Source organism: Triturus cristatus, chromosome 2_1 (assembly GCF_964204655.1).
Source record: "Triturus cristatus chromosome 2_1, aTriCri1.1, whole genome shotgun sequence".
In the NCBI taxonomy this organism is placed as follows: Eukaryota; Metazoa; Chordata; class Amphibia; order Caudata; family Salamandridae; genus Triturus; species Triturus cristatus.
In genome coordinates, this window is record NC_140581.1 from 1013748971 (window position 1) to 1013765766 (window position 16796).

The following is a 16796-nucleotide window of genomic DNA, read 5'->3' on the forward strand; positions in this document are numbered from 1 at the left end:
TTGGGACGGCCAGCCAAACATGCACATTTTAAAGTTCTCTAACATAGCTGTCTTAGACAGCTGGGCTAAAGAAAGCGCAGGTCTCCCGTGCTGTGAGAGTGCTGAGAGAGCTTGTTCTTTCTAATCCTGGTGCTTCTCTCACGCTGTGAGAGCAGCACCAGGATTGAGTAGTGCATTTTCCTGTGTCCAGAGCTTCCAGAAGACACCAGAGGGAGGAGGAACTTGCTCTGCCTCCCTCCACCTCACCACCCTCGAAAGCCAGCCACCATTGGTCAGTGGCATGTCAGACAGAGGGGAAAGCCTACTTTTCTTGCCCTACAGAAATTATGAATTCTCAAGCTTTCCATGCTGGCTGGACTGAAGCAGCAATCTTTTAATGACATTCCAGAGAAGAGGAGAGCCAAGATGGCGTTGCAAGCGAGCTCCGAGTGCTGTGTTCTCCCTCGGGTGCACTAACCGGTGATTTACGGCCATCGCCAGCTACATTGTGGAGCATTGAAACGGTCTCACCTTTCTTGTGAGAAGTTCTTTGCGGAGGCTCCTTCAGGACCTGGTCATGCTGACATCGCTTGACCGAGCTGGGCGTGACCTACAGGCTGGTGCGGGGAGTTGCGGCTGCAGAACCGGGCGGAGACAGCATCCTGGAGGCTGCTGATTGCCGGGGGACCCCACCATCTTGGCATCGATCTGCGGCTGGAACGTGGGGATTTGAGTTGTCCTGATGTCCCCGATCTGCTTTGGAACAATGCCGACATCTGCGCGGATCGGCGCTCACCGGCAAGCGGTGCCGTTAGTCGGATTTCGTTCCTCGGTGGCACCAATCCGGTGTGACAGGCAGGCCCCAGAGGGAGAGGGAGGAGAGCACAGCAACCCATTCCTGTGGTCTGCCTGACCTCAAAATGGCAGCCAAGTGGCCCGGTTCCAGACCAGAGTAATCTAACAAATAGTCACTAGGTCTGCCTGACCTTAAAATGGCAGCCAAGCTGCCCGATTCCAGACCAGTAACTTAATGAATAGTTACCAGGTCACATCTGCCACTGGGATACGGACCTCAGTTCCAATCAGTGAACCTAAGGAGGCATGGAAATCTAGCTTCCTGCTGGGTATCATACAGTAAAGAGCCCCTAGAACTCCGGAGGAGTGGCCTGAACTGCAAATGGCTAAACACCAATGAAGCATATCAACTCTTCTGTTATACAGACAGATCTCTCTTCTTTAAGGCCTTGTCTTTAATTTTTCCAAAATTTGGAGGCAACTCTCAGTCCTATTACCTGCTCCGCGTTGGTAGTGCAGCTCACAGGGAAGTTTGGGGTCAGACAGTGCACTCGACCGAGTGGTGTTGACCAATTCCATGGCTCACACAACGTCTACTTCGGATCCTTTGGGGCAGCGTCCTCACGCAACTGGCCCTCTGCAATTAACTGATACTCCATTCATGTTCTGGCTATCTGGCATCGGGTTCCAGGCAGACCGATTGGCTACATTGCCCCAAATACCCATGCCCTCACCTCCTCTTTCTCTTCCTTGAATCTGCACAACATTCTCCCCCCTACCTGACCTCAAGGTGCACAGCAACACAGAAAGAACAAGCCCCCTGGGATAGCGCCCTGTTCAGCCTTCAACTTTCAGCGCTTCCTAGATTAAATAGAAACTCCTAAGTTAAAAAGAAAATATATATATCTTTTATTTTAACTATGTCCCCCCCTCCCCAAATCACTCGACACTGCACTCACGAGATATGGCCCCAACTCATGGAGCACAGTTATTGAAAAAATCTCCCTAATAACGCAAAAAAGAAGTTCAAACACAACCTTCTTAAACAACTACCGGAAAAACTAGTAGCATATACCGTCTTCAGCGCATCCAATGGAAACAAGAAAACTGACTTCCTCTTCTACTCAAAACGCCCTGCTAAGTGGAGAAACATCTTCCTTCTCCACCTACAGATTTCCAAATAAATCCCCTATGGAACTAAACTCACCTCCCCCTCACGAACCATTGGAGGGGAAATCTCCATTTCATTTTCAGGACAGCGAACATATTTATACAAGCCACTGACCATAACCTCTCCATCTTTGACTGAAACTATCCGTCCCTTCTCACTACACTAACACAACCTGACCTTGCACCACAATTTCCCCTCTTCCCTGTACCTCCTTCAGCCAAACCTGGACCTTTGCACCCAGTTGACCACACAGACTCGGTGCTCACCTTTGTTGAACCCTCTGTCTCATTTAACAACCTTGCTGCCCCCACCCCTTATCACGCTTAAGCCAAGTAATCACTAGAAAGACTTCCAGGGCGATCACCCGTACCAACGAACATATGAAAACAAGGCACACTGACGTACTCCTAACTAAGCACACCTGAAACATGACCGAGCCAGCCCCGAAACAAGACCAGTCGTGACTGAGCCCCATACGGACGCACCCCTCCAAAGTAATACAGTCCCCCCAAGGCTCTCACTAAATGCAGACCCTCCTCTGCCCACTCAAAATATCCACCTCCCTCAACCTCAATAGCACTGGCCCTCCCTATATTGAAGCTCACTCACCCCACTTAACCACAAGTCCTGACACGTTTACATCCTCCCTTAGAGCTGGAATCCTCACTGGCAGACTGTCCTAGCTCCTGAATCGAATAGAACAAAATAGTGAGTCAATAGCTAAAGACATCTAACATGTAAACAAGGACCTTCTGATCCAGGCCAATTGAACCTCCAACCACACCCCTCGTAGTGAGAAGCTGCCTTCATGGATAGGTCCCCCAATTCTCAGCCAACATTCCTACGGGACCACCATCCCCTTGAGTTGTGCGGCCTACAGACCCTACTGAGCTCACAGCCTTATATCTGATCTGGAAGCTGAAGAGCTCTTAGCATCTTACATCACTATGACCCAGAATATGGTCATCAAACCTTTGTCCACTATCCCAGTAATTGTGGGCTCCAGTGGAGTACCTCAAATGGTCACCACTCCCAGACCACCTGCACAATACACAACCATTCAAACACTTTGCACCACAAACAGGCCCAGCCATCAATAATGCATGCTCCTCAACTGCAGATCAGCAGTAAAACACGCCACTGATATCGCAGAAGCTATAATGGAGAACGAAATAGATATTGCATTCCTCACTGAAACCTGGCTTAATGACCTCTCGACACCCATTCTTGACTTGCTCATCCCTCCCGGCTATAACATCTTGAGACAGGGCAGACCACAGAAACTAGGTTGTGGGCTGGCAATCATTCACAAAGATGGTATCCATCTCACTCCTTTAAAGACCTCAAAATATTCTACTGTCGAATACCTTGAAGCTGAACTTTCAGCTAAAGGCACCTTCCCCATCAAACTTTACATCTACCACGCTCAGGGTGATCACACTCTCGTCTCAGAGGAACTTACTGATCTAATAACACAGTTCTCCATAACAGACTCAAATGAAGTTTTCTTGGGAGACTTCAATACTCATTGGAATAACCCAGAAGACACCTTGGTTCATTTCCTTACTAACCTTCTTGAAACAAAAATGACCTCAAACAATTCTGCAATGAACCAACCCATTGCAAAGGGTCCACCCTAGATGCCATAATCAGCAAAAATTAGCTGATCTCATCACACCTATCAACTGGTCTGACCACCATCTCATACTGTTTAAGATCAAGACCCACCTCAGATCTCTCACAGCCCCCTTCAACAAACCTACACATTGGGCCAAGAATATCAAACAAATCCCTATAATGGAATTGGAATCCAGGGTCCAGACCCAATTACAGTATCAACCTCACCACCCAAAAACAATTCAGCGATGACTGACGTGCCTGACCAAATTGCACCGCTTAAACTGACATAATCTAGAAAATTACCATCTAATTTCTGGTTCCGCACCGACCTCAACAGTGAGATGAGACACCTCAGACAGTCAGAAAGAATATGGAGACAGCTCCCCTCTACAACGCACCTCGCACTTCTAAGATCGGCACAGCTTTCTTATAAGAAACACTTCTTTAGAGAAAAAGCCACCTTCTTTCGTAACCAACTTGAGCTTGCCAAAAACTGACCTAGGGAGCTCTTCAACATGATCAAACAACAAACTACCCCTACCTCCCCTCACAAATCAATAGCCACTAATGAACGTTGTGAAGAAATTGCCAAATTCTCTACTGACAAAATAGCAAATGTTGAGCAATCCATCATCCAAGTCGAAAATCCGCCTTCCATACCAACCCTTCCCGCTGACTCACTTGCCCCAATGGTTGCTACCTCCGCAGACTTGACCAAATGGCCCCAAGAAATTTTTTTGTCTACTCTGATTTCCTTCAACTGAAAAATAAGGCTAATTGGTCGGACTTCAAACCCATGACTGAGAGTGAAGTCTACAATATAATTGCAATCTTGAAGCCCACATCCCACTCCAATGATCCCCACCCGTCAACATTAGTACAAAACCTCAACCATATCATCGCCCCATTCTGGACAAAAATCATCAAAACCTCTTTCTCCTCAGGACTTGTACCTGACTCCCTCCAACTAGGCCAAAACACTCCCATACTTAAAAAAACAGGGGCTGGCCCCAATGACTTCAACAACCTCCGACCTATCTCTAACCTCCCGTTCCTAGCCAAAACAATGGAGAAATGCGTCCTTCTACAACTCAATCATCATATACAGCAATTCCGTCTCCTTGACACCTTCCAATCAGGATTCATAAAAGGCTGTAGCACAGAAACTGCCATGCTCAATATAATGGATTACATCCGCAGATCCTTGGATGAAGGTGACACAGGCCTCCTAATCCTACTTGACCTATCTACTGCTTTTGACCCTTTTAACCACCCAGCTCTGATTGAGACACTCAAGAACCGCAGTGGTATCAATGGCATGGTCCTCAGCTGGTTCACCTCGTACCTACAACATTGCTCACAACAAATGAAAATCCACAACTGTCTATCTAAACCAACACAAGTTCCCCCTGGTGTATCCCAAGGCACAATTCTCTCCCCTTCTCTTTTCAATCTCTTCATGGAAACCTTTACTCTCATCCTAAATCAAGCAGTGGTAAAATACCACCATTATGCCTATGACACCCAACTTTACTCAATATTAAGTCACCGAGTGACAAAATTCATCTGAATGATACACTAATCAATGTACAATCTTGGCTTAACACTAACCACCTAAAGTTGAACCTCAACAAAACTGAATTACTACTTTTCTCCCCGAATAACAACCCTCTCCCAACCAAAGGTTGGCTCACTTACTTGGTCGCCCTTAACTGTTCTCTTACACAATCCAACTCCTTAAAGTCCTTGGGCATCACTCTGGACAAAAATCTGTTAATGAAAGACCACATCAACAACTCAGCTAAAGGAGTGCTTTTCACTCTTAAAAATATCAAGAAAATCAAACCTTTCATTCTGCCTGATGATTTTTAGATGGTAGTGCAGTGTCTTGTCCTCTCAACACTGGATTATGGAAACACTATTATCACAGGAATTCCGAAAACCCACCTTGCCCCCTTACAACAGTTCTCACCATGGCTGCACGGCTACTAACAGGTGTTAAATGATTTGAGCACATTTCACCGGCCCTCAAGAACCTCAATTGGCTTCCCATCAAAGGAAGATGTATTTACAAGAAGCCTTGCAGCACCCACAAAGCCCTTCACACCCAGAATCTAAACTACCTAGGTTCCAAACTTTCCAAAGCAGGAAGAGCCAGAGCTCTGAGAAGCTCCAACTCACTTCTTCACATCCCTCCCAAACTGAAAAAGAAATCCTCTCAGACTCACTCATTCTCTGGAAATGCTCCTAGGATCTGGAACACACTCCCCAGAGATCTCTGATGTAACCCATCCTTTACATGCCTCAAACAGGACCTTAAATACCTTCTGATCAATAAATACTTAAATACTCAAACAGACTAAACCATGCTCACAATGAGTCGCACAACCCATTTAGACCCTTAGGCGGGCATTTGATTTGATTGTCTAAGCTTCCTCCTTGTCACGCATGCCTTAATCTTGTTCTGTTACAATGTCCTCTACCTATCTTGACGACTTAATGATCGCCTAGATATGTTTATCTGGATACACCTCTATGTTTAATCTGTATACTTATATGTACTTCTACAGGACTACCCTGCATTATATGTAAAGTGCTCTGATAGCTTAGGGTCTAGCTAGTGCTATATAAAACCTATATAAATAAAAAAAAATAAAAAAAATAAAGAAGTATGTATCTCTTCTGCAGTGTCTGGAATAGGTCAAAGGATCAACGCAAAGTACTCCATAAATGTAAACAAAAATACACTTGCCAAAAAAAGTGGAAATTAATCTGCATTCGAGTATCAAGAAGGGATGGGTTACAGCGCTTCATTGAGTGGATTAAAGGGAATGGTGAAAAACAGGAAAAAAAGCACACAAAGTTCATAAGTCTGACAGGACTGGGTTCTTACAGTCCCATTTTGTAAATTAAATATGTGGAAAAAAATGACATCCTGATTTTTCTTTGGGTTTTATAAGCAATGACAATGAGGATGGGATGTGAGAGTGGAGGGGTCCAGGAAATGGATTGAGAGTGAGATAATTTGAATGGGGGTAAGTTTTTATACTGGACAGAAAAGTAGATAGTATTGTGTTGGCAGCATAGGGGCAATGGCTCACATTATACGAGGCACTGCACTATATTTTTTTTTATTCATAAACTTCTTTGCTAATACATTGGTTCCTCTACGTCAAGCAAAACTGAGGGTGTGGTGCCTATAAATACTATTTGCTTACGTGTAAGCCTTTCAATGTTGTATTTCTATCTGTCTTCAACAGGTAGATTTGTCAAAAACGGCGCACAAAATATGCAGCTATTTTAAAGACCTGGGCCCATATTTATCAAGGACTGCGTCACCCTTGCGCTACACAACAGGGCCACCTTGTGTAGCCCTGCATGGCTTGATAAATCCAGAGTAACGTAAAGCAGCCAAAATCACTGCATTGCGTTATTCTGTGGCAGGGAAGCGTTCCATGGGTGGAGCGTGAGTGTTCCCATGCATGTGCCCATGGATTTTTGCGCATTCCCAGATTTGACATTAGTTGTAGACCTCGGAATGCATCAAAATGCTATGCCTTCCCAGGTGAGGCATAACGAGGACAAATAGCTTTATTTCTCCTGTTTTTCCTCGCTTTGGGTGCTGCATTCAGCAGCACAGGCACAAGCAGACAGAGGGAAATGCATCTTGGATTGTTTTTGTGCAGGAAAGTGTCCCTTCCTGCACAAAAACAATCCTGCCTACAACACGGGCATCCTTGCAATATGATGCAAAGGTGGTTGTGCTGGCGCTAGGCAGCCAAATGTGTGCTAGCGCTAGGAAAGGACAGGAATGCGATGTAAATACGGCATATTCCTGCCCTTTCCCTTTCATACAGTGCAGCACAGCAGGGTGGATTGCTGCATTGCACTACTTGAATGATAAATCAGACCCCAAGTTTTGTAAGAACGTAGGACATTTGCTCCATATTTCTTCTTAATTTATTTTAACACACAGAGGGTTCAAGAAATCAATCCCCACCTTAAGACAAAGCAAAACTAGTCAATTTGACTATAGCCCAAGTTACCTTGTATTAGAGAATCGAAATTTGGTAGCCACAACTGTCCAGAAACCTACAAAAGTCTATTACACTTACTTTTTTCTGGCTTAAATACAATCCTCTGCAAGTCCTCTTGGTTTTCTCTGACTGTAGATATGACATGCGCATCCAAGATGGCACAGAGCTTACAAATGTATTCCTTTGTTTCCTTGATGGTCTTGGATTTACCAACTCCTACTGATGCAGTAAGTCCGACGATCTGAAGGATGGAAAAAATGAGAAGTTAATGAATGAAAGACATAAAAAAAAAAACTTTACATGTTCAACTATGCCTATTTCCTTTTGAGTTACTTGCATTTAGGGTGGTGTAAAATTGCCATCTCATTGTACGCAGCTCCCCAGAAAACAATTTGAAAACACCTTTGCATATCTGTGCAAATCGTTCATACAATGTGTTCTCTTAGCGAGACAGAGGGCCACTTCATGAGTGTGTTGAGAGAAGTATGACTCCCTGCATGAGTGCAGCATCTTTTCCGAAACTCTGATAGCCATGGGCACAGCTGCTGTACACGTTCATCCATATTGATTATATCCTGAATGCAGGAAGGCAGCCTGTGACAAGCCCATGTTTGTGATAATAAATAGCAGAGGGGCATATGTTCAAGGAAGTGGCAGAGTGAGGTGTTAGCCGTCATGGCTTAACGCCTCACTCTGCCACTTCAGAAACGCAAGGCTGCACCGTATTTATAACAATATGGTACAGCCTTGCGTTTCAAACTGCGCTGGCGTCCCTCTTCCTGTACATAAAAAATCTTTTTTTTAAATGGCATTTAAAGATTATTTATGTACAGAAGGGGGACCTTTCTGTACATAAACAATATTTCCTAGAGCTTGAATGCTTGCAATCCTGGCAGGATTGGGGTAGGCTAGTGCTCTTGAGGTGTCTGTGGTGGCACCGAGGTACTGTTTTATGTGGGATGGTTGGAGATGGGACTTCTGGTGGTTTACTGTGAAGCCCAGCTGGTGGAGCAATTGAATGGTGGTAGATGTGTGTTGAACACACTGATGGTATGACCCGGCTTTTATCAGCCAGTCGTCTAAGTATGGGAAGACGTGGATGTGTTGTCTTCACAAATGTGCTGCTACCACTGCTCGGCACTTGGTGAATACCCTTGGCACTGTTGTGACTCCGAACGGGAGCACCTTGAATTGGAAGTGTTGTCCGTCCACTACAATTCTGAGGTACTTGCGGTGAGCTTTGTGCACTGGAATGTGAAAATACGCGTCTTTTAGATCTAAGGTGGTCAAAAAGTCATTTTGGGAGAGGAGCGGAAGTACCTGCTGAAGCGTTACCATATGAAAATGGTCGGAGTGTATGTACGTGTTTAGGGGCCGGAGATCTAGGATGGGCCACAGAGTCTCGTCCCTTTTTGGTATGAGAAAATATAGGGAGTAGACTCCCATGTTTAGTTGGTTGGTAGGAACGGGTTCTATTGCTTGTTTTTGTAGGAGGGAGATTACCTCCTGCTTTAGGAGTATTAAATGTTCTTGTGACATTGGGCGCTGCCTGGGTGGAATGTTTGGGGGGTGGATATTAGTTCTAGGCAGTAGCCTGATTGAATTATTTGTGTCACCCATTTGTCTGAGGTGATGGTAGCCCAGACGGGAAGGAAATGTTGGAGTCTGCCCCCGATTGGAGTGAAATGGTCTGGGGGGAGTGGGGGGAAGTCATTGGGTAGGCGTTGTGGCAGAGCGAGCGTTGTTTGTTTTGCCTCTGCCTTTATTATTGTTACCCCTATAGCCGCCTCTTTGATAACCCCTGGTGAAGGTGGACTGAGTGGGGGATTTGTACGAAGTGGACGCTGTGTCTGAGGAGTAGCCTCTAGATGTACTTCGAAAGGAAGAGCGGCGAAAGGAGCGTCTAGGAGGGTGTGACTGTAAGGCTACCATGGACTTTGCCGTATCCGTATCCTTCTTCATTTTTTCTAGGGCCTCATCCACCTTTGGGCCAAATAGATGTTCCTGGTCAAAGGGATAGTTAAGGAGGGAGGCTTGTACCTCCGGTTTAAACCCTGATATTCTTAGCCAAGCATGGCGATGGAGGAGGACGCTGGTATTGATGGCCCTGGAAGCTGTGTCTGCCGCATCTAAGGCACAGCGTATAGAGGTGTTAGTGATAGTGTTACCCTCTTGAATTAGTTCATTGGCCCTAGCTTTATATTTTTCAGGGAGGTGGTGCATTATGCTTTCTAACTCGTCATAATGTGCCCTGTCATATCTGGCCAATAGCGTTTCAGTATTGGCGATACGCCACATATTGGCTGCTTGTGACACAGTGCGCTTTACTGATGCGTCCAGTAGCTTTGACTCTTTGTCAGGTGGTGGTGCTTCGCCTGACACCTGGGAATTTGCTCTTTTGCGTGCCGTGGACACCACTAGGGAATCTAGTGGCGCTGGCCCCCTGATGTAGGAGGGATCTGTGGGCGCAGCTTTGTATTTCTTTTCTATGCACGGGTTATTGACCCTGGCCCTAACTGGGTCCTTAAAAACTTCTGAAGCATGCTTTACCACTCCTTTAAGCATAGGTAATATGGAGGTAGACCTATGTGTGGTGTTGAATGTGTTGAGGAGGAAATCTTCCTCCACGGGGTCGGTATGCAAGTCTACCCCGTGATAGTGTGCCGCCCTTTGTAGTAGATGGCGGAACCCCAATGAGTCTTCTGGTGGAGATGGCCTGGAGGGGTAAAGGTCATCTTGTGGGATGTTGGGGATATCAGGGATATTGTAGTCGTCCCATGGGTCTGGGGATCCTGTAGGAGTGGGATCCCCTGTGGGTAGGTCCTGGGGGACATCCCCAATGTCATCATATGGGTCCCCATGATCATCATCGTGTGGAGAAGGGGTGGGAGAACGATGAGGTTAGGGTGGAGAAGGCGGAGGGGGTGGAGGTGGAGAGGGTGGAGGAGGTGGGGAAGGTAACCTGAACGGAGAGGTAGCAGAGTCCTTCCTCTTTGGAGGCGGAGGTGGAGCAGGCTTCTCCAAATGTCTCTTTTTGGACGAAAGTGTCAAATGTCCAGTTTTTGGATCCTTGGTGAGTGTTTTCTGCAAGGGATCCGGTGTAAATAAGTCCGGTGAGGCTGGTCTGTCCGTCGGCGCTGAAGGCGTCGGGCCGTTGTCTTTTTAGGCTTTTCCGTGCCAGTTCGTTGTTTGGAACCTGGTTTGGGAACCTCTGGACGCTTGGTCGGCGTCGAGATGGATTTCGGCCTCGAAGTGTCGGTGCCGGTGGCCTTGTGTGCTTTGGTCGGCACCTAAGGTGGTGTCGGAGCCAAAGAGCTGGGTTTAGACCCCGAGTGCTTCGGTGAGGAGCTCGGTGTCGATATGGGGGTCGGCTTCTTTTTTGGTGCCGAAGCGTGTTTATCGGCACCGGGGAGAGGCTGGCTTGAGCCCGAGCCGCCGGAAGGCTTGCTTGGCTTCTTCACCGGGCCCGAAGGTAGGGTTTTGGAAGCAGTGTCCTTGGTCTTACCCAGGCCCAGAGGCAAAGGTGTGACCGGAGTCTTTTTCGGTGCTGGCAGGGGTGTGGGGGGGGATCAGTACTCACGACCCTCTGCGCCTGGGTGATGTCCTCCACATCTGAGTCGTCAGCCTCGGAAGCGCTGACGAGGCCCTCTTCGGTGTACCGCTCTGGAGGGTCGATGCCTTCTCCGAAGATGTCATCCGGAATCGTTGTCGAGCAGTGCGCCATAGTTCTTCTGGCTCTTCGCCCCGAATAGTCTTTTTGGACTGGAAGGACTTACACGCTGGACAGTCTCGAGCCTCGTGTTCAGGGGAGAGGCAGAGATTGCATACCTCGTGGAGATCTGTGTGGGGGAATATGGACCCACATCGAGGGCACTTTTCTAACTGGAGTCCTTTCCATTAGCCAGGACCGAAGCTTGGAGGGTCCCGAAGGCCGCCGTCGATGACTGGAACTGAAGGTGCGTGCCGATGAGAAGGCGCGTCGAGTGTGGGGAGATCGCGATCGAAACAATACCACGGTTTGGGGTGAGGATTGTGCGTCGACCGTCGAACTGGAAGCTGTTCAGAACTGGAGCGTGAAGATCACATCCGAACCCGATGGCGGAAAAAAACAATCTGAGGATGGAGCCGAAGCCCATGTGCAATACGATCCAAAGGAGGAGTCACGAGGTCATGACTTCCAAAGACTTTCCAAGAGGAAAAACAAACTGCAAACATCCGGGCCCAACACCAGATGGCGATCTATGCACAAGTGTGTAATCTGCAGCTCATATGCCTCGAACATATATATATATATATATATTTATATATGTCATCGCTCCTGTTGTTTTCGCCCAAAAAGCCCGCACTCTGTCTCGGCGGGTGCCAGGTCCAACGGCGGCGAGCCGTTAAAACATAACGCTCCAAGTTCCACAACCAGAACAAAGGACCAGCACTCCGGTTAGATTTTGAATCCCAATTCGGATTTATTAGTGCAACAGACGCGTTTCAGCCGTAGCTTTCGTCAGTGTCGGCTCGCGTTCAAAACGGAAATTGACTTTTAACTCATTCTATAAACATAAATAAGGGACCAGTGCCATGTAACTTTGGTCGCCATCTTTGAACATGCAAAAAAACATTTCATTCATAATATACATTCTTTGTAATCAAATTAAACTTATAATTCATTCAATGTCTTGATTTTAAGTTGCATGTTTCAATTCATTAATTCTTTCTCAATGAGGTATCTCATTCTCATCATGTTCTATTAATGTAAAGCCCTGTATGGGCATACTCTCAGATTGTGTGTTCACATTATCATTGATACACTGGAACTTGGAGCGTTATACTTATATATGTATATATACATATATATGTATATATATGTGAATATGGATTATGCTACTTACCCAGTAAGCATCTCTTTTTGGCATGTAGAGCTGTAGATTCACATGCTTTGCATACTCCTGCCATCTAGTGTTGGGTCCGGATGTTTGCAAGTTGTTCTTCTTCGAAGAAGTCTTTCCCAGCCACGAGGTAAGGTGACTCCTCCTTTTCGGTGATAGTGCGCATGGGCATCAACTCCATTGAGATTGTTTACCCGCAAGAGGGTGAGAATGGAGTAAGTGATTGTAGTACAGAGATGTCCATGCGTATGTAATGTACATAATGAAATCTGCAACTACAGGTGCTCGGGGAGGTGGAGGGCGCATGTGATTCTGCAGCTCTACATGCCAAGAACAGATGCTTACTGGGTAAGTAGCATAATCCGTTTGAAACACGTGTGCTGTAGATACACATGCTTTGCATAGACTATATAGCAATATTCTCCCAAAACGGTGGCTAACCGGTAGATGTTGCAGTTGTTTGAAAAAGTCTCTTTACCCCTGCTTGACCTGCATTGGCTTGTTGACGTGCTAACACATCCACACAGTAGTGTTTGGTAAATGTGGTTGGTAAATGTGGTGTGGCCCATGTTGCTGCCTTACAAATGTGAGCTATAGGGATGTAACATAAAAAGGCCATAGATGCTTCTATTTTATGAGTGGAATGTGCACTAGGAGGTATAGATAAAGTTATTTTAGCTTTAGCGTAGCAGGTTTGAATGCATTTAACAATCCATCTTGCAATACTAGATTTAGAGATAGGATTGTCTTTGTGAGGTGTAGCAAATGCAACAAACAGTTGCTTTGTCTTACGAAAATCCTTTGTCCTTTGAATATAATACAATAACGCTCTTTTGACATAGGTTGAATCATACCGCTCAATCCTGCTCACGCCAACCCACACATAGGTTCTGATACAAACAAGCTTGTGGCATGTAATATGCGTGCTTAACAAATCTCTTCCTCGTCTCAACTCTGTACAACTACCTGCTTCTTATCAGACTTTCAGACATGCAGGCCATCCTTTGTTTACCTTGAATTAATTTAATTTACTTCTTTGTTAGCTTCTAAATTGATTTGTTCTTTTATGTAATGATTTGTATGATTTGTACTATAATTTGAAGTCTGTTTGTAAATGTTCCCCTAAAATGTAAGTGTGAGGATTGGACCACCTTTGGATTCACTAGTACTGATTTACAAAGTCACCTTTTTACAAAAAGTCAAGTACTAAATCTTGTTTTATTTCCAAAAAAGATTAATAAAAACCACTAGAAATTTAAGAGTATGAAGAGCTCTTTGTGCTACCGAATCAGGTTGAGGAAAGAACACAGGTAACTTAACTGATTGGTTGATATGAAAAGCAAAAAAACACTTTTGGGAGGAATTTTGGGTTGGTGCGAAGAACTACTCTACCTTTATGAATCTGAAAGAAGGGTTCTTCTAAGGTTAATGCTTGTAGCTCAACAACTCTCCTTAATGAAGTGATCGCAACGAGGAAGGCAACTTTCCATTACAGAAACAGTTGTGTAATGGCTAAAAAGGGGGACCCATGAGCTGTGTAAGCACAATGTTCAGATTCCAAACTGGTGCAGGAGGTACCCCGGGTGGTATTACTCTTTTAAGGCCCTCCATAAAGGCTTCAATTATTGGAACTTGGAACAAAGATAGATGTTGCCTGTTTTGCAAATATGTGGCTACTGCTGCAAGATGCAATGGAATGGAAGTGTAGGCTAGACCAGCATGCTGCAGATGCAAAAGGTAACAAATGATATTTTGAATAGAGGCATCTAGAGGAACAATGTTGTTGGTACAGTATATATCAAATCTTTTCAATTTTTGCTGCATACCATGCTCTGGTAGTAGGCGTTCTTGCTTCCTTAAGAATAGTCATACACTCTGGTGACAAGTTTAGATAACCAAACTCTATGACTTCAGGAGCCAAATTGCTAGATTGAGCTCCTTGGGGTTTGGGTGTCTGACTTCTCCATGGTTCTGATTGAGAAGGCTGGAATTGAGATGCAGCTTTTGATGTGGAACTACTGATAGTTCCAAGAGTGTTGTGAACCGTGGTTGAAGTGCCCAAGTGGGAGCCATTAGAATCAGTGTGAGGGATGTTTGCCTGAGCTTCCGAACCAGTAATGGAAGGAGAGGGAGAGGCTGAAAATCATAGGCAAATATCCCTGACCAATTCATCCATAGGGCATTGCCTTTGTATAGAGGGTGTGGGAACCAGGATGAGACCAGGATGCGAAGTTTGGGCATTTTGAGTTGTCCACTGTGGCGAACAGATCTATTTGTGGGAGTCCCCATTGTTGAAAGTATGGAAGGAGAACTTGGGGATGAAGTTCCCACTTGTGTATTTGTTGCCGCCTTCTGCTGAGGAGGTCGGCAATTATTTGATTGATCACTCCTGGGAGGTGCTCTGCCAGAAGATGAACTCTGTTATGAATTGCCCAACGCCAAATGGTCTAAGAGAAGCGTGACAGTTGCAGAGAATGTGTCCCCCACTGTTTTTGAACATGTACATAGCTGTCATATTGTTCGTGTGGACTAGTACAACTTTCCCTATGAGGTGAGACTGATAAGCTTTCAGTGCTAGATACACAGTTAGATGCTCGACATAGTTGATGTGAAGACTTTTGTACTTGTTGTCCCAATAGACCTTGAATTGTCAAATTGTGAAGACGGGCACCCCAACCTGTGAGAGATGCGTCTGCTGTTAGCATGATCTGTGGAACAGGCTTGATGAAGGGCCACCCTTTTGTGTGTTCCACCACTGTAGAGAGCGATGGGGCGGCTGTCTACCAACACTATATCTGTTAATTGACCATGAGGCTGATTCCACTGACGTGCTAAACAATCTTGTAGAGGACGCATGTGTAACCTTGCATGAGACACTATTGCAATGTATGATGCCATCATTCCTAACAGTTGCATGAAAGTCCTGACTACTAAATATTGATTTGTCTGAAACAGTAGTAGCAGAGTTTGAATATTTCAAATTCGGGCTGCGTTGGGAGAAGCTAGAGTTGTGCAAGTGTTTAAAGAAACACACACGTAGGACTGCATTTGTGACGGCTGAAGATGAGACTTCTGTGCATTGCCCGTGAAACCCAATTGGTGGAATAGGTCTAATGTAGTCTGAGTGTGTTGTAAACACTTTTGGTATGTGCTGGCTTTGATGAGCTAGTCGTCTAGGCATAGGAATACGTGAATGTGTTGTCTTCTGAGATGTGCTGCCAGAACTGCTAGACATAGTGTGAACACTCTGGGAGCAGTAGTTACTCTGAATGGGAGTACTTTGAACTGATAGTGTTTTCCAGATATCACAAATCTGAGATACTTGCGATGTGCTGGGTGAACCAGAATGTGAAAGTTAGCGTCTTTTAAGTCCAGTGTGGACATAAAATCACCTGGCTGTAGAAGTGGAAGCACTTGTTGAAGCGTGACCTTGTGGAAATGTTCTGACAGTATGTACAGATTTAACATCCTTAGATTTAAAATTGGTCTTAAGGAGCTGTCCTTTTTGGGTATTAGAAAGTACAGAGAGTAAACCCCTGAACCATGGTACTGTAGTGGAACTGGTTCTATTGCTCCTTTTGTTAAAAGAGCTTGTACCTCTTGTGTGAGGAGCTGCAGGTGCTCTGACAAGAGTTTATGAGTGCGAGGTGGAATATTGGGAGGAGTGCTGGTGAGCTCCAGGCAATAACCATGTGGTATAATGTCTAGCACCCATTTATGTGATGTTATGAATTGACAAATGGGGAGAAATTGTTGAACTCTTCCCCCGACAGGTGTTAAATGATCGGGGGGAAGTGTAGGCAAGTCACTGTTTATTGGGGGAGTTACGCATTGGCATGCACTTACCCCACCCTTTGAAACTGTTTCTTCTGTACCCTCCCCTGTAGAAGCCTCTAGAGGAAGAGGGTTGCATATTCGATTTATATGAGGAAGCGTTAGGGTCTGAGGATATAAAATGAGCGGCGAAAGGAGCCTCTGCTTGATGGAGACTGAAGCGCTCCCATGGATTTCGCAACGTTGGTGTCTTTTTTTACCTTTTCCAAAGCCTCATCAACTTGAGGTCCGAAAACATGTTGCTTGTCAAAAGGGATATTTAAAATAGATTGCTGGACTTCTGGTTTAAAACCTGAAATCCTAAGCCGGGCATGTCGATGTAAGGGAATGCTGGTGTTAACTTCTCTTGCTGCAGTGTCAGCAGCATCTAGAGCACATCTCATAGAAGAATATAGATATGTTTTCCTTCTTGGACTAACTCTTGTGCCTTTTTCTTGTACTCTTCTGGGAGGTATTGAAGTAGGTCTTCCATCTCGC

The 16796-nt window shown here is 45.5% G+C and overlaps 1 protein-coding gene across 6 annotated transcripts in view; it reads right to left on the bottom strand.

Annotated features, from left to right (window-relative positions):
* RIGI (RNA sensor RIG-I) overlaps positions 1-16796 on the bottom strand; it is a 506425-nt gene that overhangs the window by 251514 nt on the left and 238115 nt on the right. For all 6 annotated transcript variants that reach the window (XR_014970743.1, XR_014970727.1, XM_085634941.1 and 3 more), the window contains one exon: positions 7681-7843. Coding sequence is in view for 4 of the 6 variants with exons in the window: in XM_085634941.1 (XP_085491067.1) it covers positions 7681-7843 (163 nt within the window). In the remaining 2 variants the exon portion in view is untranslated. The remainder of the gene's footprint in view (positions 1-7680; positions 7844-16796) is intronic.